Source organism: Macaca mulatta, chromosome 1, assembly GCF_049350105.2.
Source record: "Macaca mulatta isolate MMU2019108-1 chromosome 1, T2T-MMU8v2.0, whole genome shotgun sequence".
In the NCBI taxonomy this organism is placed as follows: Eukaryota; Metazoa; Chordata; class Mammalia; order Primates; family Cercopithecidae; genus Macaca; species Macaca mulatta.
Window position 1 is genome coordinate 208,483,422 of NC_133406.1, and position 26,199 is coordinate 208,509,620.

Consider the following 26,199-nt stretch of genomic DNA (forward strand, 5'->3'; position numbering starts at 1 on the left):
GGGCACATCAGCACTATTATGGGACCATTTTGAGTGCTCCTGTGGTTTTTTCTTCTGGGAAGGGCCTGCCCACTTTTCATTAGCTTGGGAAGTTTCTGAATGGGACAGTCTCATATATCAGCTACAGGCTTCTCTGGGGGGTGGTAATCATGCCTCCCTGAGGTGGCAAGCACCTGTAGTCCCAGCACTTGGGGGCTGAGGCAGGAGAATGGCTTGAACCCAGGAGGCGGAGGTTGCAGTGAGCCGAGATCGCACCACTGCACTCCAGCCTGGGTAACAGAGGGAAACTGTCTCCAAAAAAAAAAAAAAAAAGAAGAGATAAAGCAGGGAAAGCCAGCTGAGTCTGAAGAGGCAGCAGGGAAGCCCCTCTAGGGAAATGGAGCATAGACTTTAAGGATGAGCAGTAGTTTTCCAGATAAGAGGGTTCCTTCATTGTGTTTGCAGCTTGCTTGTTTTGAAGAGTTAGAACTCTGTATCAGGGAGAGGAAACAATGTGTTCAGATACCCTGAGGCAGGGCAGATGCTAGGGCATTTTAGAAACTTGAGGAAGGCCAGCTGGAGCTCAGTGAAGGGCACGGTGGTAGGGGATACCAATCAGCCAGAGGCCAAGTTATATAGGCCTTGTAAGTAAACGTGGATTTTCAACTTGCTCTTATGATAGTGTGTAAACTTAAAGAGTGTAAAGCAGCAGGGTCTGCCCTAACAGACAAAGCACCCACTGGGTGTCATAAGGAGAATGAAGTAAAGGTAGCTGAGACAACCTGGGAGGAATCCAGATAAAAGAACAAGTTGGCCTGGACTAAGGTGGTGGCAGTGTGGGTAGAAAGAGTGAATCGGTAAATGACCTGGGGCACAATTTCATGGTGCCGTGAAATATTTTTTTAAATTTTAATAAAAGTAAATAAGTAAATTACCCCCTCCACCCCCAATTAAGGAGTCCTAAATCAATATGGAGGCATGATTACCACCCCCAGAGAAGCCTGTAGCTGATACGTGAGACTGTCCCATTCAGAAACTTCCCAAGCTAATGAAAAGTGGGCAGGCCCTTCCCAGAAGAATAAACCACAGGAGCACTCAAAAACATGCTTTTAAAAATGCAGGTGATTATCCCCGTGTAAAATGACAGGGCTTGCAGGGGGAGTGGCCACTGAGATACTCCAGGAAGGCATCCTAGAGTTGGTGAGTGAAGCAAGACAGGGCAAGACCTAGAAGTGAGCTGAGGGCCTGCTTTCTCCAGTGAGGTCTGGGTGCAGACGGAGAAGCAGATTGGTTTAGCAGGAGCAAATATGAGTTCTGCCTGAAGGAGCTTTGTATATGAATAGAACCTTGGGATGGTAGAACCCAGAAGGCCTTCAAGATAATCTGATCCAGTTGTTATCTTGACCGCTTCCTCCTTTGTTGAATGTAAAAATCACATGCCTTTTTACTGATACTAAATTGTTAAGAATTACTCATAAAACAGCTTTCCAAGCTATTGCTGTTACTAATACAATTAGTAATTACTAATTCTTAAACCTGAAGGCAAATAACTTCACCTACTGCCTCATATTTCAACTTAATTTCCCTGTAACAAAAAAAGTAAAAATAGAAACACTTTCCTTTGATAAAAAAATCACATGCCTTAGGCTGGGTGGCTCACGACTATAATCCCAACACTTTGGGAGGCCAAGGTGGGCAGATCACCTGAGGTTGGGAGTTCGAGACCAGCCTGACCAACATGGAGAAACCCCATCTCTACTAAAAATACAAAATTATCTGGGCGTGGTGGCGCTGCCTGTAATCTCAGCTACTCGGAGGCTGAGGCAGAAGAATTGCTTGAACCCGGGAGGTGGAGGTTGCGATGAGCCGAGATGGTGCCATTGCACTCCAGCCTGGGCAACAGGAGGGAAACTCCGTCTCAAGGGGGAAAAAAAAAGTCATGTACCTTTTTTTCATGTTATTTGAAACTTAATATGAATATCATGATTTAAAGCATATCAAAGCAATTAATCAAAGCCAGTATTGTTTTCAGACTGACTGTGCCCCCTCTTTTCCAGTTTGTGCTTGAGAATCTCTGGTCTAGATCGCCTCCCTCATTTTATAGGAGAAAACTGAGGACTAGATGAGACTTACTCATGGCCACATAGCTTGTGAGTGCCTAGGCTGAGACTCAGTCTTCATGCTCAGAGTAGCAGGAAATTCTCCCACACTCTCTGCTGTCAGGTAATCCCAGATCATGGAATTGGGACAAATGAGCTTTGTTTCTGAGCCCAAGCTCCCCTGCCATTTGAGATTTCCATGTGTCTGTCTGGTACTGAAGAAGCACAGGGAACAGGAACAAGGGGTGGTGGGGCCAGCTGGCCCTGGCATCCCTCTCTGTCTTCCCACAGTCCTCTGAAGCCTTGGAGTTCATGAAGCGGGACCTGACAGAGTTTACCCAGGTGGTGCAGCATGACACGGCCTGTACCATCGCAGCCACGGCCAGCGTGGTCAAGGAGAAGCTGGCTGTGAGTACCACCCAAATGCTCCCAAGTAACTGCCCCTCGCAACCTGCCCTGTCCTGGGTTCCCAACCGTTAAGTGATTATTTTTTTCTACCGTTAAGTGATTATTTTTCCTCCCATTTTGAAAGAATTGTGTCTGGCAACCAAACAAGCTGCATATTTTAAGTAATAATTAGTTTTCCCACTTCTGTATTGTTTTAGCAAATGCTTTCCATTAGCAAAGTCATTCATGTTGACAATTTAGAAAATACAGGCAAGTAAAAGAGAAAGAATGAAGAAAGGAAGAAAGCAAGAGAAAGACCTAGAGACATCCATAACTCCATCTCCCAAAGATAACTACTGTTAATATTTTGGGGGTGTATCCCTGATGTAGACTTCTTTTTCAAAACAGGGGTCAACTGAATACCATGTTTTGTAACCTTTTTTTTTTTTTTTGAGACAGAGTCTCCATTTGGCGCCCAGGCTGGAGTGCAGTGGCACCATCTTGGCTCACTGCAAGCTTCGCCTCCTGGGTTCACGCTATTCTCCTGCCTCAGCCTCCCAAGTAGCTGGGACTACAGGTGCCTGCCACAACGCCCGGCTAATTTTTTGTATTTTTTAGTAGAGACAGGGTTTCACCATGTTAGCCAGGATGGTCTCGATCTCCTGACCTCGTGATCCGCCTGCCTCGGCCTCCCAAAGTGCTGGGATTACAGGCATGAGCCATAGCACCCGGCCCCTGTTTTTTTACTTAAATTGCAAACCTTGTTCTAGAGTGTAATAAGTGGCATGGTATTCCACTATGTGGATTTAACCAGTTGCTGCTTTCCTATTTCAGTTTTTTCCAGTATTGTACACAGAGCTACAGTAAACATTCTGCTAAACCTTTGCCCAGTGCCATAATATTTGCTTTATAATATAATTGTGGAAGGTATCACAGAGTGATTAGTTTAAGCCTTTTACTATACTCAAAACTGCCCTCCAGAAATGTTGTACCAACTTATTTTCTTACTGGTCCTGTTTTTTGTTGGTGGTTGCTGTTGTTTTGAGATGGAGTCTCACTCTGTCACCCAGGCTGGAGTGCAGTGGCATGATCTCAGCTCACTGCAACCTTTGCCTCCCCGGCTCAAGTGATCCTCCTACCTCAGCCTCCTGAATAGCTGGGACCACAGGTGCATGCCACCACACCCAGCTCATTTTTGTATTTTTTGTAGAGACAGGGTTTCACTCTGTTGCCCAGGCTGGTCTCAAACTCCTCAGCTTAAGCGATCCACCTGCTTTGGCCTCCTGAAGTGCTGGGATTACAGGTGTGAGGCACCGTGCCTGGCTTGTTTGTTGTTTTCTGGTTTTAGATTCAGGGGATACGTGCACAGGTTTGTTACATGGGAATATTGTGTATATACTGAGGTTTGGGCTTTTAATGAACCCATCACCAGCTAGTACCCCATAGGTAGTTTTTCAATCCTTGTCCCCCTCCCCCAATACTGTTTTTATTAATCAGAAATGTACAGTGGAAACCTCTTACAAGATGGAGGTTAGATTCTAAAGTCAGTGTGAGAAGGAAAAATTGTGGTCAAAGATATCCCTGCAAAGTTCTGAAGTTTCCAGTGAGGTAAAGCATACTGTTTTTTATATTACAATTTTCCCTTTAGCATTGGAACAAATTGGAGCTTCTTAATTTGATCACCAGCTGAATCAATTATCTTGTAATTAATTACTCATGTTATGAAAAATGAGTTTTGGAATTTTTTAGTCAAGCTTATTTTGCTGAATCCTCTTGTAAAATACTGTCTCCATTCTAACCACAGCTACTGATGAGCATGAATGACAAGTTGTAACCCTGCTGAACTGCTATAAGTCTAGCCAATAGCAGAGATATCACTTGTTTATTTCATTCATTCATTCATTTTTTTAATTCAACAAATATTGTTACCTGTAACAATATGTGCCAGGCACTATGATAGGTTATAGGTTTAAAATGCTTCGGCAGCTTAATCAAGAGTAAGTATAATTTTCCACGAGGTTTTTAGACCCTGTTCTCAGCACCCTATCCCTGCCTGCTGGAAGGCATTCTGACCAGTGTGGTCTGTATAGTGACCCTCAATTAGTCCCAGGCAAGGCAAGCTATCTGTTCTAATCCTGCCCATATGTTTCCAGCCTTTTGTACGAAGTATTCTACTTCCTGAGCAATAATGATGATGAAATTGCAATATTACAGTGCCGCAGTTTATTAAGCGTATGCTGTGTGCCAGGCATTGTCCATGCCCTATCTTTTAATCTTCATGGTAACCCTATGAAGGATGTATACTTGTCCCCATTTTACAATAAGGAAACTCGGATTCAGAAAGGGTTTTGGTTTCATGACCAACAAGTGGTAGAGCAAGGATTCAAACTAGCTTTGTCTAACTCCAAAGCTAGTACCCCTTCCACCACTCTACCCATAGGCCCTCTTCCCCACTGATATGTCTATGGTATGGACCTTCTCTGGCCAAGTTTTGACCAGCCTGACTGGCCTTGAAATTTTGATGAAACAGCCAATCAAAGATCTTTACTCTGATCTACGCAGGCCTACCATGGCCCTGTTCTGCAGACCCACTTGGGGGATGGAGGACCCTTGCTTCCTCCTACTCCTTCTCCAGCCCCAAAGATGGGTGAAGAGTCGTGAGCACCTCCCTGGTCCCCCAACACACGATACACCTTTGCCCCAATGTTTTACCCCCATACCCCAGATTGCAGCCTGTTGCCGGGGCGCTTGCTTCCTCTGCCCATTCTCTATACAGACGGAAGGCTCCTCAGGAGCAACGGAGAAGATGAAGAAAGGGTTGTCTGACTTCCTAGGGGTGATCTCAGACACCTTTGCCCCCTCACCAGACAAAACCATCGACTGCGATGTCATCACCCTGATGGGCACACCATCTGGCACAGCTGAGCCCTATGATGGCACCAAGGTATTCACTGACAGTCTCCCCTACAGATGCCTAACATCTGTAACCTGGGCTTTAACTTACAACCTGTACTCACAAAAGCAACCCATGTTCAGGCCAAAAAATCAATATGGCTATATTATTAATAGTAAATCCAAAAATACCAGTAAGCAAGGACAAGTTAATTATTTTTAAACTCATAATTGCATCACCGAAAGAGAACCCCTGATTTCTTATTGGTATATAACCTTACTTTTGTTTTTGTTTTTAAACATAGGTAAAGATAGTTTGGTTTTTTCTTTTGAACAAAAAAGACATTTTATACATGCGGTTTTGTAACCTGCTTTTAAAAAACCAACAAACGTAGCATCTTTCCTAATCACCTTTTTTTTGTTGTTGTTGTTGTTTTTTTTTTTGAGACGGAGTCTCGCTCTGTTGCCCAGGCTGGAGTGCAGTGGCCGGATCTCAGCTCACTGCAAGCTCTGCCTCCCGGATTTATGCCATTCTCCTGCCTCAGCCTCCTGAGTAGCTGGGACTACAGGCGCCTGCCACCTCGCCCGGCTAGTTTTTTATATATATATATATATATATATATATATTTTTTTTTTTTTTTTTTTTTTTTTGAGACGGAGTCTCGCTCTGTTGCCCAGGCTGGAGTGCAGTGGCGCGATCTCGGCTCACTGCAAGCTCCGCCTCCCGGGTTCACGCCATTCTCCTGCCTCAGCCTCCCGAGTAGCTGGGACTACAGGCGCCCACAACCGCGCCCGGCTAATTTTTTGTATTTTTAGTAGAGACGGGGTTTCACCGTGGTCTCGATCTCCTGACCTTGTGATCCTCCCACCTCGGCCTCCCAAAGTGCTGGGATTACAGGCGTGAGCCACCGCGCCCGGCAGTTTTTTATATTTTTTAGTAGAGACGGGGTTTCACCATGTTAGCCAAGATGGTCTCCATCTCCTGACCTTGTGATCCACCTGTCTCGGCCTCCCAAAGTGCTGGGATTACAGCTTTGAGCCACCGCGCCCGGCCCTGTTTTGTTTTTTTTAATGAGACAGGGTCTCACTCTGTCACCCAAGCTCTCTCTGGGGCTCAGTGGTGCAGTCACGGCTCATTGCAGCCTCGACTTTCCAGGCTCAAGTGTCCTTCCACGTCAGTCTCCTGAGTAGCTGGGACCACCGGCGTAAACCACCACATCCAACTAATTAAAAAAATTTTTTTTTGGTAGAAACAGGGTCTCGTTATGTTGCCCAGGCTGGTCTCAAATGCCTGGGCTCAAGTGACTCTCCCACCTTGGTCTCCCAAAGTGCTAGGATTACAGGCGTGAGCCACTGTGCCCAGCCAGCCATAATTTTTAATGTCTTTAAATTCTTGCAAGTGAAAATAGCATTAATTATTCCATTTTTCCTTCATGTTGCATATTTGGATTCCTTTCAGCTTTCAAGCATAATAAGGAACGCTGTGGAGAGCATTTTTAGAGGCATAATCTCCACATTTGGGTTATTTAGACTAATTTCTAGTAATATATGTATAGGTAAAGGGAGAGAGGTGTCTTCAGAGCACTTAAAGCAACAGCCACGGTAGTGTATTTTTGCTGTGTTTTCGCATTTTCTTTTCTTCTTCTTTTTTTTTTTTTTTTTTTTTTGAGACGGTCTCACTCTGTCACTCAGGCTAGAGTGCAGTGGCATGATCCCAGCTCACTGCAGCTTCAACTTCCTGGGCTCAAGTGTTCCTCCCACCTTAACCTACCTAGTATCCGTAGTAGCAGGGACCACAGGCATGCACTACCACGCCCGGCATTTTTTTTTTTTTTTTTTGTAGAGACGAGGTTTCCCTATTCTGCCCAGGCTGGTCTCAAACCCCTGAGCCCAAGTGATCCTCCTACCTCAGCCCCCTGAAGTACTGAGATTACAGGCATAAGCCACCACACCTGGCCACATTGTGTTTTCTATTTCATGGAGAGTTTTCTTCTAAATTTACAATATAATGTCATGGCAACTGGGGGCCCTCTTTGTAGTTTGTTCTTTTGAAATAGGGTCTCACTCTGTCCCCCAGGCTGGAGTGCAGTGGTGCAATCACAGTTCACGGCAGCCTCCATCTCCTAAGGTGCTCCTCCCACCTCAGCCTCCTGAGCAGCTGGGACTGCAAGCACACATCACCATGCCCAGCTAATTTTTATACTTGTAGAAACAGGATTTCCCCATGTTGCCTAGGCTGGTTTTGTAGCATTTTATCACATTGAACTTTTTTTTTTTTTTGAGACGGCGTCTCTGTCTGTCACCCAGACTGGAGTGCAGTGGAGTGATCTTGGCTCACTGCAACCTCCACCTCCTGGGTTCAAGTGATTCTCCTGCCTCAGCGTCCTGAGTAGCTGGGATTACAGGCATGCACCACCATGCCCGGCTAATTTTTGCATTTTTAGTAGAGACGGGGTTTCACCATGTTGGCCAGGCTGGTTTTGAACTCCAGATCTCCAGCAATCCACCCACCTCGGCCTCCCAGAGTGCTGGGATTACAGGCGTGAGCTACCGCACCCGGCCCATGTTGAACTTCTGTTCCAAAAGTACTGGTTTTTCAAGTATGTATCAACAAGCACTAGTATTAGCACCACCACTTAGTGAACATGTGAGTGGAATTGTGAAAATGTTTGATAAGATTTTGAGCCATAATGACAGTGAATTGTCACCAAATCCACTTACAGACAGCCCATGCTTCCTGTAATACTGAGGAAGAAAGGCAGACTTCGTCTTTGCCAGCTAAGTTTGCCACCCTGTGGTTCCAGTGAGAACATAACTTGGTAGAGACTGGCTATACAATTAATAAATTCTTGAATGGTTTTAATTGGAGGGAAATTGTGTTATTTTAAAATTTATCCCTAAATTTTGACTTTATTAATATATGGGCACTAACATTTTTCAAATTTCACTACTACAAAGCATTTTACAAATACTTTTGTAGCCTGCTTGTGCTGTATTTTCTTAGCTCCTGGGGTAGAATACTGGGTGAAAGGCCATTTTTCTGGGAACCCCAGTTTTGGATGCCCAGCGTAGTGCTCCACTCCCCGTGCCACAGTGCTAATTAACAAGTGCCCTGGGGGTATCCCAGCCAACAAGGGAGAAGCTGGGTTGTGGTTGACTGAGTATCCTGGCAGAGAAAGGGTGCTTTCTATGCCCAGCATCTCAGGATTTCTGTTTCCTCTTCTCTGTTTCTTACAGGCTCGCCTCTATAGCCTGCAGTCGGACCCAGCAACCTACTGCAATGAACCAGATGGTGAGAGGGTAGCAGTGAGGGGGTGGGCTTGTAGGGCAAGTAGACTAAGGGGGTCTGGTTGTAGGCCCTGTTTGTCTCAGGTAGCAGAGGCCAGGCACCCGCTATGTAGGGGGACCAGAGTGAGACTAGTGTGTACCTTATACCGTGTGGATTGGGTTGATGTTCTCTTTTCTTTCCTGAACTTGAGCTGTCCTGCCCACCCTGCAGGGACTTGGCCCCTCTCATCCCTCATCCTTAGCTCAGCCTCCCTCCCAGCCCTGCTGCCCCACTTGCCTTCTCTTCAGCTTGTGTTGGCTAAGCCCCTGCCATGCAGCAAACCCCATGATGGAAACTGGAGATCAGAAATGAGCCAAACCCTCCACCTAGTCCAGCCCTCCAGGAACTAGCGGTTAAGAGGGAGAAAGCAGAAACAGTGAATAAAGTAGAAATACTAGAGAGCAGCATGACTGCTTCTACAGAGCAGCGGGACAGTGGGAGCCCAGAGGAATGGCACCTTTCCTGGTCTGGGAACCAAGCAAGTGATGCTGGAGTTGGGTTTTGTTTGTTTGTTTTTGAGATGGAGTCTCACTTTGTCGCCCAGGCTGGAGTGCAGTGGCGCGATCTCGGCTCACTGCAACCTCTACCTCCCGGGTTCTAGCAGTTCTTTTGACTCAGCCTCCCGAGTAGCTGGGCTTACAGGCACCTGCCACTGTGTCTGGCTGATTTTTGTAATTTTAGTAGAGACGGGGTTTCACTACATTGGTTAGGCTGGTCTGGAACTCCTGACCTCAGGTGATCCACCCGCCTCGGCCTCCCAAAGTGCAGGGATTACAGGCATGAGCCACCACACCTGGACGGAGTTGGAGTTTTAAGGTTAAATGAGACGTCAGTTAGCTTCACTATGAGAAGTGGGGAAGGGCATTCAGGCAAAGATTGCTGGGAGAGAGAGCAGGGAGCACCCCACCTTTTAGTAACGCTAGGTTAAAGGGTGCGTATGAGGAAGTGAAGGCAATGAGAGCAGCTCATGGGAGCCAGATTGTGAAGGGCTTGGTGTGACAGACCAGGCAGTTGGAATTTTGGCCTAAAAGGCTCACAGTAGTAGCTCTAGACCTCTCTTTAGTCACAAAGGCCTTTAAAAATCTATTGAAAATGACAAGCCCTCTCTCCACAAAACTTTTTGTGCAATATGGGAATTCTTTGACCCTTTGAAGCCCATCTTGGACTCCAGCTTAAAAAGACCTCCCATAGAGAACCAGTGAAAGTTTTTGAGGCCTGGGGTGATCAGAGTTTGCATTTTGTAAAGCAGCCCTTGGGGCAGCATTGTAAAGAATGAAATAGAAAGACAGAAGACAGGAAGACCAGTTAGGAGGCTAGGTAGGAATCCCGTGTCAGAGGTAAGGCCAAAACCTAGGAAGAGTCAGGTGGCATGGAGAGGACAGTGTGCATATAAAAGATACAAGTTAGCCAGGCGTGATGGTGTGCCTGTAGCCTCAGCTATTCGGAAGGTTGAGGCAGGAGGATCACTTGGGCCCAGAAATTCAAGGTTGCAGTGAGCCACAGTTGTGTCACTGCACTCCAGTCTGGTGACAGAGCAAGACTCTATCTCTTAAAAAATAAAAAAGAGACAACTGAGGAAGTGTGATCTAGAGTGATTGGATAAGGGAGGAGATAGGATGGCCCCCAGATTGGATAACCCTGTCAGATAATCAGGTGGGAAGGAAAATGAGCGCATGGTGTGTTTGCAGGTAGAAGTATCGGGGGTACTTGGAACTCTGGATCTGGGGCCAAGAGAGTAGCCTGGGCTGCAAAGAGAGACACAGTGGGAGGATGAGGTTGAAACTTATGGTTTAGTGGCAATTATTTTGGGGGGAAAAAAAGCCAGAGAGAGATGGAAAGGAAAGGAAAACAAAAAACCCACAGAGACTCAAATGGACCAACCAGAGAAGTGGAGGAAGATAACAAAGGAGTGAGAAACCAGGAGAGACGAGGGCTTCGGGAGGAAGGCAGTGGCCCCCAGAGTCAGAGATGGTCACAAGAGGGAAGACAGAGAAATAGATGTTGGCTCTGGCAGCTGGGGTCATGTGACCTAAGAGCAGCTGTTTCAGAGACGAGGAGATTCAGTAGCCAGGTGCCATGGGCTAAAAAGCGAGCAGGGATATGAGAACATGGAGACTGCAGCCCCTTCTGGAGATCACTCAGGTGCACACCCGCCCCTTCACCCTGCCTGACCCCCTACCCTTGGCTAAGTGGCTTTGAACACACAAGCTTTCTTCATTTTCCATGTCCAGCCTTAGGTATATTCTGTAGGCCCAGTGTTCTTTCCCCAGACCAAGGGAACTGACTGTCAGCATCTGTCCCTCTGCAGGGCCCCCGGAATTGTTTGACGCCTGGCTTTCCCAGTTCTGCTTGGAGGAGAAGAAGGGGGAGATCTCAGAGCTCCTTGTAGGCAGCCCCTCTATCCGGGCCCTCTACACCAAGATGGTGAGGGCCCAGTCTGCAGGGCCTCAGCCAGCTCCAGGCTTGAGGTGTTGGGAGGTGGGAGGGACATGTTCAGAGTCACTGTGGCGTCATCTGGCTCGGAGAGCACTGGGAGGCTCCATAGAGCCAGACCAGCCATATCCTGAGCCAAGAACTCACATGGGGAGAAGCTGGTTTGCCAGGCTTCTGGCAGTCAGAGAATGGTGAGAAATGAAAGGGCCAGCAAAGCCTGATGGGAGTTCTTTTCTCCCTCCTTGGCCAACCCGGACTAGGAAGGTGGGTCTGGCCGAAACTTTGGTCAGGGTGGAAGTGCTCTATCACTGCTAAGCCACTTACTGGGTCTGATATCCAGACTTGCTGGGAATAGACTGATAAGGGTGGGGACACAGACCCCACACAAATACTCCCAAAGTCTCACCTCCATTTTCCCCTCCCTCCAGGTTCCAGCAGCTGTTTCCCATTCAGAATTCTGGCATCGGTATTTCTATAAAGTCCATCAGCTAGAGCAGGTACGCTGGTCTAGCCTGGGGAGGTCCCCACTCAACCCTGGGGGAAGCAGGCTGGATTTATTGAGAGAAGAAAGGGATACAGGGTGCCAAGAGTTGTGGGATCAGGACCAGGATCTGGGAAGAGGGTGCCCTGACTTCCTGTGTCCATCTGCTCCCTCACATTCAGGAGCAGGCCCGGAGGGACGCCCTGAAGCAGCGGGCGGAACAGAGCATCTCTGAAGAACCTGGCTGGGAGGAGGAGGAAGGTACGAGGCGTTGAGAGGTGAAGGGCAAGTGACACATCTGTGTGGGACACTCTGGGCTGGGCCATGCTTTCTGAAGCCTGGAGAGACTTGGCGCCCATCAGGCAAGAGTAGGGAACAAGCACATTGTATGTGCTGAGGATAGGCGGAGCTAACAAGGAAATATTGAACAAGGCTAGTGGAATTCCGATTTAGCTACAGAAATCCCATGTGTCAGTTGGTGTAGACTCCCCTGCCAGCCCATGAACCAGCTGCCGCCTAGTCACTGGGGAGCTTCTTGAAAATCCAGATTCCCTTCCCCACCTTCTAAAGAAGACTGTAAAGAAGCGGCCAGACATGTATTTTAAACAAGCTCCCTGGTAATATTAATGCACAGCCTGGTTTGGGAACCACTGAGTTAGGGAGGGAGCTGAGCATCCTCTACCTGTAGCTCAGTTTATAACAGCACGTTGGAGCCTTCTGGATGATATAATATTAATGCATTTCTTAAGTGTTTACACCATATGTCGAGGCTGCACTAAGAGCTTTACACAGAGTCCTTACCACCACCCTATTACCCCTCTTAAGGATAAAAGTAAGTTAAGAGTAAAAGTTAGGTGACTTGCCCAATCATATACCTAGGATGTAGCAGAGCCCAACCTGAACCCAAAACTGACTCACTTCTGAGCCTTGGCTTTCTAATCCATAACAGCCCCTTGAACTGCATTGCTGGAAGCCCACCAGGCATTAGGCCCCAGGGCTGAGCAGGACTTTTGACTAGCAGGGAGTGTCTGCAGAAGCATTGTGATGGCAAAGGGGAGAGCTAAATGACACTATTGAGTCTTTTTTTTTTTTTTTTTCGTTTTGAGACAGTCTTGCTCTGTCGTCCAGACTGGAGTGCAGTGGTGCAATCTCGGCCCATTGCAACCACCGCCTCCTGGGTTTAAGCGATTCTCTTGCCTCAGCCTCCCGAGTAGCTGGGATTACAGGCATGTGCCACCACACTCAGCTAATATTTTTGTATTTTTAGTAGAGACAGGGTTTCACCATGTTGGCCAGGCTGGTCTCAAAAACTCCTGACCTCAGGTGATCCACCCACCTCGTTCCCACAGTGCTGGGATTACAGGCGTGAGCCACCGCGCCCGGCCCCAAGGTTGTCTTAGGGCTGGCCAGGGTACATTTCCCTCTTGCCCCTCCCTTTCTCTCTCTACAGAGGAGCTCATGGGCATTTCACTCACATCTCCAAAAGAGGCAGAGGTTCCTGTGACCAAAACTTCTACATTCCCTGAAGGAGGACCTGGCCCCCAGAGCCCCTGTGAAGAGAATCTGGTGACCTCAGTTGAGCCCCCAGCCGAGGTGACTCCATCAGAGAGCAGCGAGAGCGTCTCCCTCGTGACACAGATTGCCAACCCAGCCGCTGCACCTGAGGCACCAGTGCTGCCCAAGGACCTGTCCCAAAAGCTGCTAGAGGCATCTTTGGAGGAACAGGGCCTGGTTGTGGATGTGGGCGAGACTGGACCCCCGCCCCCTATTCACTCCAAGCCCCTAACCCCTGCTGGCCACCCCAGCGGCCCAGAACCCAGGCCTCCAGCCAGAGTAGAGACTCTGAGGGAGGAGGCTCCCACAGACTTACGGGTGTTTGAGCTGAACTCGGACAGTGGGAAGTCTACACCCTCCAACAATGGAAAGAAAGGTAGGTCTGGGCTGGGAGTGGTGCCTCATGCCTGTAATCCCAGCACTTTGGGAGGCCGAGGTGGGCGAATCACCTGAGGTTGGGAGTTTGAGACCAGCCTAACCGACATGGAGAAACCCTGTCTCTAAGTACAAAATTAGCTAGGCATGGTGGCACATGCCTGTAATCCTAGCTACTGGGGAGTCCGGGTCAGGAGAATCGCTTGAAGCCAGGAGGCAGAGGTTGCAGTGAGCCGAGATTGCGCCATTGCACTCCAGCCTAGGCAAGAAGAGCGAAACTCCATCTCAAAAAATAAAATAAAATAAAATAAAAAAAAAAAAGGTAGGTCTGGAGGTCTAAGCCCATTGTTGTGTGGGGTCAGGGCCACCTCCCAAGGCAGATTTGTCTCCTTGTCCCTTTTTAGGATACTATGAGCAGATTTTTTTCATTTCCAATAGTGATGACAGCTGCTATATATTGACTATTTGCTAACATGTTTCATTCTTTTTTTTTTTTTTTTTTTTTTTTTTTTTGAGACGGAGTCTCGCTCTGTCACCCAGGCTGGAGCGCGGTGCCCGGATCTCAGCTCACTGCAAGCTCCGCCTCCCGAGTTGACGCCATTCTCCTGCCTCAGCCTCCCGAGTAGCTGGGACTACAGGCGCCCGCCTCCTCGCCCAGCTAGTTTTTTGTATTTTTTAGTAGAGACGGGGTTTCACCATGTAGGCCAGGATGGTCTCGATCTCCTGAGCTCGTGATCCGCCCGGCTCGGCCTCCCAAATGCTGGGATTACAGGCTTGAGCCACTGCGCCCGGCCACATGTTTCATTCTAAGTTGCACATTAATCTCTGAAATAAGAATGCATCTTAAATTGTTGGCATCTTAAGAGTCAACAAAACAAGTTTGATGCTAGATCCCATGCTACATATGTTATATGGCACTTAATTTCTCAGTATTACTGTCCTCATTTTACAGATGAAAAAAATGAGACCCAAAAATATTAGGTTAGGTAATGCCCAAGTTCACATGGCCAGGAGGCCCAGATTCAGACCCAGGGCTGTCTGACTCCAAGCCCGTGCCCTTAACTAGCACACTGTGCCAATTTCTATCTTTTTGGACAATTTAACCTTACCCTGGCTTGGAAATCCCAGTGACATTGATGTTAAAGGGTCTTCGTCCTGTGTAGCCTTAGGAACGTCATTCAGCTTCCCCAGGCCTTTATTATTATGAAATATATAAACAAAACTCATACGTGCAGTTTAAAGAAGAATAAAATGAACATCCGGCCGGGCGCGGTGGCTCAAGCCTGTAATCCCAGCACTTTGGGAGGCCGAGACGGGCGGATCACGAGGTCGGGAGATCGAGACCATCCTGGCTAATATGGTGAAACCCCGTCTCTACTAAAAAAAATACAAAAAACTAGCCGGGCGTGGTGGTGGGCGCCTGTAGTCCCAGCTACTCGGGAGGCTGAGGCAGGAGAATGGCGTGAACCCGGGAGGCGGAGCTTGCAGTGAGCTGAGATCCGGCCACTGCACTCCAGCCTGGGCGACAAAGCGAGACTCCGTCTCAAAAAAAAAAAAAAAAAAAAAAATGAACATCCATGAACTTACAGTGACCCAGCTTGAGTAATGGAGCTTTAGTTTCTTATCTGTATAATGGAATTTTAGACTGGAGACTCTGAGTTTATGTCAAAGAGCAACCTCTGTAACTGCAGGAATTAAAGGACAAGGATAGCCTTGGTGTCAGCCTTTTTACCACATCCAAAATACCACTTCAGGTATGGCTGATTATCACTAAGAACCGCCCCCTCCCAGTCCCCCCACCACCTGCACACTTCACACACGCATCCTCCTGTCTTTGCTAACACTCAGCACCAGCCACAGCCACAAAGCTTGCCCGGCAGGTAAGGCCTGGCCTGCTGGCCCAGGAAGGGACTGGTTTGCCACAGTGGATGGGAAATGAACCCCACCTCACCTCTAACCTATTCCCTGATGGAAACCATGGAGTCGCCGGGCGCGGTGGCTCACGCCTGTAATCCCAGCACTTTGGGAGGCCGAGGCGGGCGGATCACAAGGTCAGGAGATCGAGACCACGGTGAAACCCCGTCTCTACTAAAAATACAAAAAATTAGCCGGGCGCGGTTGTGGGCGCCTGTAGTCCCAGCTACTCGGGAGGCTGAGGCAGGAGAATGGCATGAACCCGGGAGGCGGAGCTTGCAGTGAGCCGAGATCGCGCCACTGCACTCCAGCCTGGGTGACAGAGCGAGACTCTGTCTCAAAAAAAAAAAAAAAAAACAAAACAAAACAAAAAAAAAAAAAAAAAAAAAAAAAAAGGAAACCATGGAGTTTCCAGTCTCCAACCCAGTGCCTCCCTTCTGACTGATCAGTGAGGTAATCCATTGGGCTCCTACCTGGTTTTGTTTTTTTTTTTTTGAGGCGGAGTCTCACTTGTGTTGCCCAGGCTGGAGTGCAGTGGCGCAGTCTCGCTCACTGCAGCCTCCGCCTACTGTGTTCACTCCATTCTCCTGCCTCAGCCTCCCGAGTAGCTGGGACTACAGGCACATGCTGCCACACCCAGCTAATTTTTTGTATTTTTAGTAGAGACAGGGTTTCATTGTGTTAGCCAGGATGGTCTTGATCTCCTGACCTTGTGATCTGCCCACCTTGGCCTCCCAAAGTGCTGGGATTACAGGCGTGAACCACCGCGCCCGGCCCAAGCTCCTTCCTGTTCTTTATGAGACACTGAGTGGGAGAGGGGCAGAAGCCGCAGTCTTTGTGAGGGAGCATAAAGCAGGATGGGCCAGTCTGGTACTGGAGGAGTTCAGAGAAAGAAGGAATCTCTGGACATCTGTGTTGCTTCGCCAAGGAGTCAAGCCTTGTATAGGAGAGTTGACGAGTTTGGGGCAGGTGCAGGGGAGTGGTAGTCTAAGATGAGGGGGCCTACAAGGACCAGCTAGCAAAGGTCATGGGGCATGTTTAAGGGGTGGTGACCTAAACCCACTCTTCTGTATTCTCTCCCAGGAGAAGGAAGTACAAGAAGGGTGAGTGGGTTGACTCAGAAATAGAACTTCGGAATTTAAAACCTTAAGCTGGATTCAGAAGATTGGCCTTGGGGCCATAAAGCAGCAGAGCATGGATGCTAAGGGTGTGGGTTCTGGAGTTCAGACAGTTCTGGGTTCAAATCCCAACTTTGTTCATAAGCCATGTGACTTCAGAAAGATTACTAATCTTCTGTAAGCCTTTGTTTGCTCCTCTATAGACGGGATAATTGTTTCATGATAGATCCTCAATCAGAGCAGAAATTTAAGTAGAGCCCTGCTTTGGGGAAACGATAATAGAGGTAACATTCTCTGAGCACTTTCTGTGTGTCTAGCTCTGTGCTAAGCACTTGATATGCATGTTACTCAATCCTTACAAAAGCCCTGTGAGGGCCGGGCGCGGTGGCTCAAGCCTGTAATCCCAGCACTTTGGGAGGCCGAGACAGGCGGATCACGAGGTCAGATCATCGAGACCATCTTGGCGAACAAAGTGAAACCCTGTCTCTACTAAAAAATACAAAAAACTAGCCAGGCCTGGTGGCGGGCGCCTGTAGTCCCAGCTACTAGGGAGGCTGAGGCAGGAGAATAGTATAAACCTGGGAGGCGGAGCTTGCAGTGAGCTGAGATCCGGCCACTGCACTCCAGCCTGGGCGACAGAGCAAGACTCCGTCTCAAAAAAAAAAAAAAAAAAAAAGCCCTGTGAGATCTGTGTACTTTTTCCTATTTTTCTAGTGGTAGGAACCTGAGATCAGTCACACCCAATAAATATTTCAGAGAGTATGAAATAGTCCTGTAGGAGAGGGAAGAGTAGGTGATGGGCCTGACAGGTATAATAGGTTTGCTGGGTGGATGGTCCCAGGGCCCTTGTGATTGTAGATTTTAAGTGAGACCATCAACCTGTTGTATTTTTGTTCAGTCACATTCAGTTGCTTAGGTGCAGGAACAGAGCAGATGGGGAGTTGGATCTAATTAGGTTCAAGTTTAGCCAGGTAAAATCAGTGGATGAAAAGAAGAAAGTCCGCTGGGCCTGGTGGCTCATGCCTATAATTGCAGTACTTAAGGGAGGCTGAGGCAGATGGATTGCTTGAGCCCAGGAGTTCAAGACCAGCCCTGGCATTGTGGTGAAACCCCATCTCTACAGAAAATACAAAAAGTTAGCCAGATGTGGTGGCACATGCCTGTAGTCATAGCTACTTGGGAGGCTGAGGTGGGAGAATCACCTGAGTGGGGAGGTTGAGGCTGCAGTGAGTTGAGATCGCTAAACTGCCCTCCAGCCTGGCTGACAGAGCTGAGACCCTGTCTCAAAAAAATAAAAAGGAAAGAAAAGAAAGTATATGCAAGAAGTGATAAGAATGATGGCTTATAGAATATGAGCTGAGTAAGGGAGAGAATGAGGGATAGTGAAACAGTTGGAGGGTTACAAATTATAGGTTTCATTTGGAATTGGGCTACAAAGGCTAATCAGAAAAAATTAGTAGTGGTTGGAGACTGGATGGAATTGAAATTATAGGAGAAGTAAACATAAGCTCTTAACCACTCTGCTATGCTGCCTCTACTGCCCTCGGGGCCTGTGAAAGGAGAGGCTGAGGATGTGCTACAGAAGACCCACCAGAAACAACTGTAGTCAGGTGGGAGGCAGCCAGAGTCTTGGACCAGGCTGGAACAGTGGGAACAGAGTAGAGGAAATAAATCTTAAAAGGAAGAAAGGGGGCTTGGAGACAAAGTAACTCCTTTTTCCTCTTGGGCCCACGTCCTAGGGTGATATAAGGCTTGGTCTCGGTTCAGCAGAGTCTCTTAGGGTGCCCTAGCCAAAGGGTTTTACTGGGTCCCAGGGTGATTCCTGTCATTGCAGAGCTGCTTCCCACCTACATTTTGTCACAGGATTCGTCTGTTCTGAGAGACTGGATTTCTTTCTGCACAGGAAGGGGCGAGAGATTGGGGCAGGCTCATGGCCTGGAAGGAGCCTAGAGGTTAAGACCTTACTTCATGACTGACTGTGTAACCTAAGAGCAGTATTGCCTCTGTTTCTTAACTGGGGAAGCAGAGGGCCAATTAAACAGAATAAAATGAGCTGTGAGTGACAGCACTACAAAGTTAGCAATCACCTGAAAACTTCCATTTTCAAAACCAAACCAGTAGAACTCCATCCTGAAGTCTTCAGTTGTAGCACAGGTCAGCTCTCTGCCACGTGCACATTGTGATGGAGGTCTTAGTGCTCTCCTTATGTGATAGGACAGGACGGTGGAAGGAGGCACATGGCAGAGAGAGCCCAGCTTCACATCTCCCTGTGCCACCTGAAGCCTTCGTTTCGTTATCTGTATACGGGGACTATTAACACCCACCCAAGAGGTAGATGTGGAATATTCCAGAAATGTTAGTGGATACTCTGTTCTTTACCCCTGAAAGGGTCTGCTGTAGCATTTAAGCCTGAAGAGACGGTTTCAAGTCCCTAGAGGGCAGCCTGAGGTTAGGGAAAGCTGTCATGGCCACAGACAAAGCCCTGAAGTGAGGAAGCAACCAAGAGTCTGGCTAACCCACAGGAAGCCTGTGGTGACAGCCAGATGAATGTCACTTAAGTGTCCTGAAGGCACAGAGAGATGTAGGTGCAGAGTCAGAAGAACTGGGTCTTGGCTGCCCTGACTTGCTGAGGTACCTTGTACAGAATGACTTAACTCTGAGACAAGGCCCTTAGAAGAAAGGCAGCACCATTCATTACATAGCCATGTATATATACGTAATAGGCACTTTATATGCATAGCTCTAATTCTAACACCATTGTTTCTCAAACTACAGGCCCAGGTCTACACAGAATCACACAGGTACCTGCTTACAACTTACAATGCAGCCTTCCCAGCCACCAGCTAGACCTGCTGAGTCTTTGTTGGGATCGGGGGTGGACAGGGTAGAAGTCTGCATTCTAATAAGCTTCTCCAGTGGTTCTTTGCAGAGGGTGCTTTTATCCATATTTTATAAATAGACTGAAGCCCACAATAATTTGCCCAAGACTACACAGTGAAGGAGTAGGTATTCAACCCAGGTCTGCCTGGCCCCAGAGACCATGCTCTGGCTGGAAGAGAGGATGATACAGGAAACCATATAAGGAATGTGGGAGCGGGGCTGAGGGGTAGGTCTCAGTGCTGAGGCATCTGGTGAGGAGTAGTCAGAGAAGAAGAAATGAAGATGTTTACTGGTCATGCCATTGGAGGATGAGGGACCCACTCTTTTTAAAGGTACTTAAAAAAAAGATTACAGGCCGGGCATAGTGGCTCACGCCTGTAATCCCAGCACTTTGGGAAGCCAAGGTGGGCTGATCACGAGGTCAGGAGATCAAGACCATCCTGGCTAACACAGTGAAATGCCGTCTCTAAATTAGCCAGGCGTGGTGGTGGGCGCCTGTAGTCCCAGCTACTCGGGAGGCTGAGGCAGGAGAATGGCGTGAACCCAGGAGGCAGAGCTTGCAGTGAGCCGAGATCGTGCCACTGTACTCCAGCCTGGGCGACAGAGCAAGACTCCGTCTCAAAAAGAAAAAAAAAAAGATCACAAAGTAATATGTGTTCATTTTTGGAAAAAAGTTAAGAAAAATCACCCCATGACCTCATCACCTAGAGATAACTTTGCTAGTGTATTTGGATATCTTGCTCATCTCTTCTGCATGTGTACATGCATTTGTGGGCTTTTTTTTTTTTTTTTTTTTTTGAGATGGAGTCTCGCTCTGTCACCCAAGCTGGAGTGCAGTGGCGAGATCTCAGCTCACTGCAAGCTCTGCCTCCCGGGTTTATGCCATTCTCCTGCCTCAGCCTCCCAAATAGCTGGGACTACAGGCGCCCGCCACCTCGCCTGGCTAGTTTTTTGTATTTTTTAGTAGAGACGGGGTTTCACCGAGTTAGCCAGGATGGTCTCAATCTCCTGACCTTGTGATCCGCCTGTCTCGGCCTCCCAAAGTGCTGGGATTACAGGTTTGAGCCACCACGCCTGGCCTGTGGGCACATTTTAAAGCTGGAATGATACTGTACATGCTTTATTGAAAGGAACTATTTGTGTAGTTTGCTTCTTAATAACTTTTATATATATACTTTTAATATTGCCTATAAGAAGTCATAGCCAAATATGAATGTTTAGAGCAATGATCGTCAAATAGTACAGACAGGCATCAGAATCACATAGAGCAGGGGGTGGTAAACTTTTTCTGTGTAGGACCAGACCATAAATATTTTAGGCTTTTTGGGCCATGCAGTTGAAATTACTGATCTTCGCTCTTGTAGCATGAAAGCAGCCATAGACAGTATGTAAACAAATGATGTGACATGGCTGGATTTGATCCATGGGCCATAGTTTGCCAACCCCTGGTTTACAGAAAGGGTCTGTGACTATTGAGTGCCAACTATGTGTTCTAAGAACTTGAAATACATAAGAGAACAAAACAAAAGATCCCTGCCCTCATAGGGCTCATACTCTAACTCCTCTATTAATAGACAATAAGCATATTAAGTCTGATTATGTAATATGTTAGAAGTGATCACTACAATGGAAAAAAGATCAATCCAGAGCCAGGCGTGGTGGCTCTCGTCTATAATCCCAATACTTTGGGAGGTTGAAGCGGGCGGATCAGCTAAGGTCAGGAGTTTGAGACCAGCCTGGCAAACATGGTGAAACCCTGTTTCTACTAAAGATACAAAAGTTAGCCAGACATGGTGGTGCGCACCTGTAATCTCAGCTACTCAGGAGGCTGAGGCAGGAGAATCACTTGAACCTGCGAGGCGGAGGTTGCAGTGAGCCAGGATCGCACCACTGCACTCTAGCCTAGGCGACAGAGTGAGACTGTTTCAAAAATAAATAAATACAAAAATTAGCTGGACGTGGTAGCAGGTGTCTTTGTAATCCCAGCTACTCAGGAGGCTGAGGCAAGAGAATCTCTTGAACCCAGGAGGCAGAGGTTGCAGTGAGCTGAGATTGTGCCACTACACTCCAGCCTGGATGACAGAGCGAGACTCTGTCTCAAACAACAACAACAACAACAACTAGAACAGAGTGAGGGTGATGATCGGTTGCTCTTTAGGATGGTCAGTGTAGACCACATCTAGAAGGTGAGATTTGAGCAATGGCGTGAAGGAGGTGACAAGTTGGTCTTGTGGGTATCTGAGGAGATGAGTTCCAGGTGCAGGGAACAGCCCATGCAAAAGCCCTAAGTTGGGAATGCGCCTGGTGTGTTTCTGGAGGAACAGGATTAGTATGGGCAGAATGGAGTGAGGAGGAAGAGGTTCACTGTTTTGGGTTTGAGGGGAGGTTTTTGTTTTGTTTAGAGACAGGGTTTTGCACTGTCACCAGTGGCATGATCATAGCTCACTGCAGCCTTGAACTGGGCTCAAGTGATCATCACACCTTAGCCTCCTGAGTAGCTGGGACTCCTCAGGTGTGCACTACCATGCCTGGCTAATTTTAAAATTTTTTTCTAGAGACAAGGTCTCAGTTCACTGTGTATTTCCTCTGGAAGATTTCTGTGACTCTTGGAGCCTCTGAGCCACAGTGCTTCTCCACTCTTTAGTAGCCTGCTTTTTCTGAGGTAATAGTTTAAGGCTGTTTGGCATGGATGTGAAGTTCGTCTCCAGCCTAACCTCTGACAGCCTATAGTGTTCCATCATGTAACTCACTATTTACTTGTCTAATTCCCTGTCAGTGGACTTTCAGATTGTTTCTAGGTTTCCGTCACTATGACAGCACTGCAGTGAACACTCTTTGCTAAATTCCTGACTGAATCCAGGATTTTTCCTTAGAATAGATTCTTAAAAGTGGGGACGAGGCGCCGTGGCTCACGCCTGTTATTGCAGCAGTTTGGGAGGCCGAGGCAGGCGGATCATTGAGGTCAGGAGTTTGAAACCAGCCTGGCCAACATGGTGAAACCCTGTCTCTACTAAAAATACAAAAATTAGCTGGGCATGGGGTCATGCTCCTGTAGTCCCAGCTACTTGGGAGGCTGAGGCAGGAGAATCGCTTGAACCTGGGAAGCGGAGGTTGCAGTGGGCCAAGATCGCACCACTGCACTCCAGCCTGGGCGACAGAGCGAGACTCCATCTAAGAAAACAAAACAAAACAAAAAAGTGGGATTGCTGTGCCAGAGTGAACACAGAATGTAAAGACTTGTGTATTTGTGAGACCCTTTTAAAGCATGCTATCTCCCCAGCTACACCCTCTTCAAGTGTCCCTTCCCTGCCTCCTCCTGCTTTTCACACTGTGGCTCGTGGTTCCAGGCTCAAGCACAGACATCAGTGAGGACTGGGAGAAAGACTTTGACTTGGACATGACCGAAGAGGAAGTGCAGATGGCACTTTCCAAAGTGGATGCCTCTGGGGAGGTGAGTGGGCCTGGTGGGTCAGAGGGACGTGAGCCTAATGGTCCTGGATGTGAGAACTCTCCCCAGCCAGCCCAGCTGTCCCCTCAGGAGGGTCACTGCTCCTGTCTGAGGTGATAGGTTGTGGGAAAGGAGCTGGAGCTTCCTGCTCAGATCCACAACAGTGGTCATCGGTAGGCTCCACTTCCCCTCAGTTCCAGGGTAGATAGAGGGGAGAGTTCTTGACATTAGCTCTGTATTAAAATTGCCTGAGAAACTGCTTAAGAAAACAGATGCCGTGCTGGGCACGGTGGCTCACGCCTGTAATCCCAACACTTTGGGAGGCCAAGGTGGGAGGATTGCTTGAGGCCAGGAGTTCAAGATCAGCCTGGCCAATATAGTGAGACCCCATTTCTATTTTTGAAAAAAAAAAAGACATCAAACCCTACCTGACCTGAGTTGTGGTCCCCAGGTATGAGGCCTGAGTATATACTTGGCCTTGGAGATAAAAGACCAGTGTGATCAAGGGCAAGTTACTTAACCTAAGCCCCTGGTTCCTCATCTAAAATATGGAATTGATTATTATAAGACCTGGCTTATAAGCTCTAATGAGGTGATCCATGTAGACACCTTAGGGCTAGTGCCTGAGACATGGTGGCACTCAGGAGACATTAGTGATAAACCCCACAAAACCCATTCCAGTTATTCAGCTCAAAGAGGCCTTAGTACTGTTATTCTTCACTACCTCTCAGAATCAAAAGTGGCTCATTTAGATTCAGAGGCTGGAACAGTCCAAAGCTCTCCCAGCTAATTAATGACAGGACTGAGGCTGCAGCCCAGATATCTGATTCATGTCAGCATTACTTCCACTGTCACATAAGAACCACATGAGTCCTTCCATTGTGTAACTCATGAGCCTGTTAGAAAGAGGTGGACAGATTAGAGAGACCTGTGAAGGGCCTCCTTTTTCATGATGGGAAACTGAAGCCTTGGGGGAGTATTTTATCTACAGGAGTATTTTGCACTTGTGACTACCTCACTATACTCAGGACAGAGAAGGCCTATAGTGCCCTGTCAGGCCACAGGGGCTTGCTGGCTTTTTGTGTCTTTGCAGCCCCCTTTAAAACCTGATTGCAATACACCTGAGCATTCTAGAACCTCTTATACCAGGGCTTAGCCGACAGCAGGCCAAGAGTAGGAACAAAGCAAGAAAAGGTTCTGTGGGGAGACTTGAGCTGGGAATTAGGGTGTTGGTGCCCCTAGTGAAGACCTAGTGGGCACCTGTAGGCCATTGCCACCTCTGTTTTTAACCATAGTGCCACTCGGAGAGTGGCCCCCATTCACCCAAAGGCTAAGTAACTTGCCCTTGATTACACTGTTCTTTTGTGACCAAGGCCAAGTATCTGCTCAGGCCTCCTAAGTTATCTGCATCTCAGAGCCATGGCATTATCTGCTCAGCAGGAGGCAAGTTCTCCTTAAAGGACTGGGGCTGACTTGGTTCCTGTAGGCAGCCATCACCTTGTGGTGTCTGGTGTTGGTTGGCGGAAGCATTTCCTTTAGGTCTGAAATAATCAGAGCAGCAGGCCCACCCCTCAAGCAGAGGGCAGCTCTGCCCCTCAGACACATTCCTTAAGACTAGGGATTCACTCTCAGTAGGGGGCAGAGTATGGCCTAGGGTAGGGGATAGGAGGTGGCTCTGCTCAGCAAGGGGAGGTTAGGTCTGGGCCTGACTCAGGAGTAACTGTGTTTGTGATCTCCATTACCCCCTCCCATTTGCAGCTGGAAGATGTAGAGTGGGAGGACTGGGAGTAAGGGAGCCAGAGGGAGCAGCTCCCCACCCATGGCATCTCTCGCCTCCCTCGTTCGTCTCAGCCCAGCCCTGGAAGACTCTGAGAATGTCCCCCCAAATCTCCTTTGCCAACCAGAGCTCTGGGCACAGATTCTGGTGGCTCCCTGCTGGCCCTCTGGGCCTCTGCTCATGCCTGGAAAGGGGCTCTCTAAATCCTGGCCAGGAACTCTGACTTGTGCCAACAATAGGATGACCCGAGGGAGAGGAAACCTATCCCCCGTCACCAGAAGAGCCTGTGTTTTTCTGCCGAACACCCACTGTTACTGAGGACTCCTGCTGGGAAGTCCCAAGGGATAGTTCTAGCCCTTCCGCCTGTGTAGACAGAAGCTAAACCACCAGTCTCTCGGAGGAAGCCGAGACAACACACACTGTCCACCATAAGCAGGCAGGGAGGGCCTCGCCACCTACCCTTGGCTAAACAGGGACAGCAGACACATTTTGGTTCCTATCCCAGTGGGTAAGATGCACTTACCTCTGGGAAATTTGCCTCTCCTCTCTTGGGAATCTCCCCTTCCCAGGCATTTTCCATTCCTGGAAAGGCTCCTTTGGGGTTCAGAATCCAGAGACCAAACCCTGACCCACCTCCTTCCTTTCCTCCAGCCCACGCTGGTCTGTCCCTATGCCTTCCCAGGGCTTCTTCATGTCAGATGCACCCAAGTCCTTAGCCCAGCTGTGCCACCTGCAGGAGTTCACTCTTGCATTTCTTCCCCTCCCCAAGAAGGGAGGGGGCCACTTGAGGCCCTTCTGTGTGTTGCCTGGCAGGATACCTTGTCCAACCAGCTACCCACCTCAACTCCCCTGTAGCTTAGGACACAAAACAGCTACCAGCGGTACAGAGCGGTGATCACAGCCGAGTACTTACAACTCTGGTAAGCCTAGCTTCTCCGCCTCAGCCCTTCTGCTTCTGGAAGGGCTATCCTGGGGGTGAACTTGAAACTCTCATCAGGCTTCTGCAAAAGCTCTTCTCCCTGAAGACAGACCCAGCCTTTGCACTCTCACCCTCCAGTCTGGTAAAGCTGCACCTCTGGGGGGAATGAGGGGCTGCAGGAATCTCTGGAGAGCCTGGTGCTTCACGATGCTGCTCTGATGATTCTTGTACCTAATCTGGTGTGCTCACCAGCGAGTGAAAGGGATCGTGGTCAGGGACACCGAGAGAGTGGGGTCACTTCTACTTCAAACCTTCAGTGAGGGGGTGGGTTGGAGAGAATGCTGAATCTTTTTTTTGACGGGATGGGGTTTTTCTCTTTGTAATTATTTCTTTAGTTTAATTAACTTTTTGGTTGTTTGTGCAATATTATATATTTTAAATTATAATGCATCTCCCCAGAGTATTTTGTAGCTGGGAAAAGAAAAAAGGAAAAAAAAAAAAGAAAAAAGATTCTAACAGCTGTTAGTTTTATAATTAAAAAAGAAAGAAAAAAGAACTTTGTCCTGAACCTTTTACAGACTTGCCGTTAACAGCATTAAAGTGATTCAACCAAAG

The 26,199-nt window shown here is 48.1% G+C and overlaps 2 protein-coding genes across 5 annotated transcripts in view; both read left to right on the forward strand.

Moving 5' to 3' along the window:
* BSDC1 (BSD domain containing 1) overlaps nucleotides 1-26,198 on the forward strand; it is a 31,477-nt gene extending 5,279 nt beyond the window's left edge. The window contains exons 3-11 of one of the 4 annotated variants that reach the window (XM_002802289.4): nucleotides 2,370-2,486; nucleotides 5,191-5,409; nucleotides 8,595-8,649; nucleotides 10,994-11,109; nucleotides 11,547-11,615; nucleotides 11,782-11,860; nucleotides 13,050-13,529; nucleotides 22,788-22,891; nucleotides 24,647-26,198. In XM_002802289.4, coding sequence (XP_002802335.1) covers nucleotides 2,370-2,486; nucleotides 5,191-5,409; nucleotides 8,595-8,649; nucleotides 10,994-11,109; nucleotides 11,547-11,615; nucleotides 11,782-11,860; nucleotides 13,050-13,529; nucleotides 22,788-22,891; nucleotides 24,647-24,679 — 1,272 coding nt within the window. In that variant the 3' untranslated portion in view covers nucleotides 24,680-26,198. Of the gene's footprint in view, nucleotides 1-2,369; nucleotides 2,487-5,190; nucleotides 5,410-8,594; nucleotides 8,650-10,993; nucleotides 11,110-11,546; nucleotides 11,616-11,781; nucleotides 11,861-13,049; nucleotides 13,530-22,787; nucleotides 23,147-24,646 lie in introns of those variants that run through there. The other 3 variants (XM_001103174.5, XM_015134188.3, XM_015134204.3) reach the window with 3 other exon arrangements.
* Nucleotides 1-26,199, forward strand: part of LOC144334483 (uncharacterized) — a 165,179-nt gene that overhangs the window by 121,383 nt on the left and 17,597 nt on the right. The gene's annotated exons all lie outside the window — the stretch shown is intronic.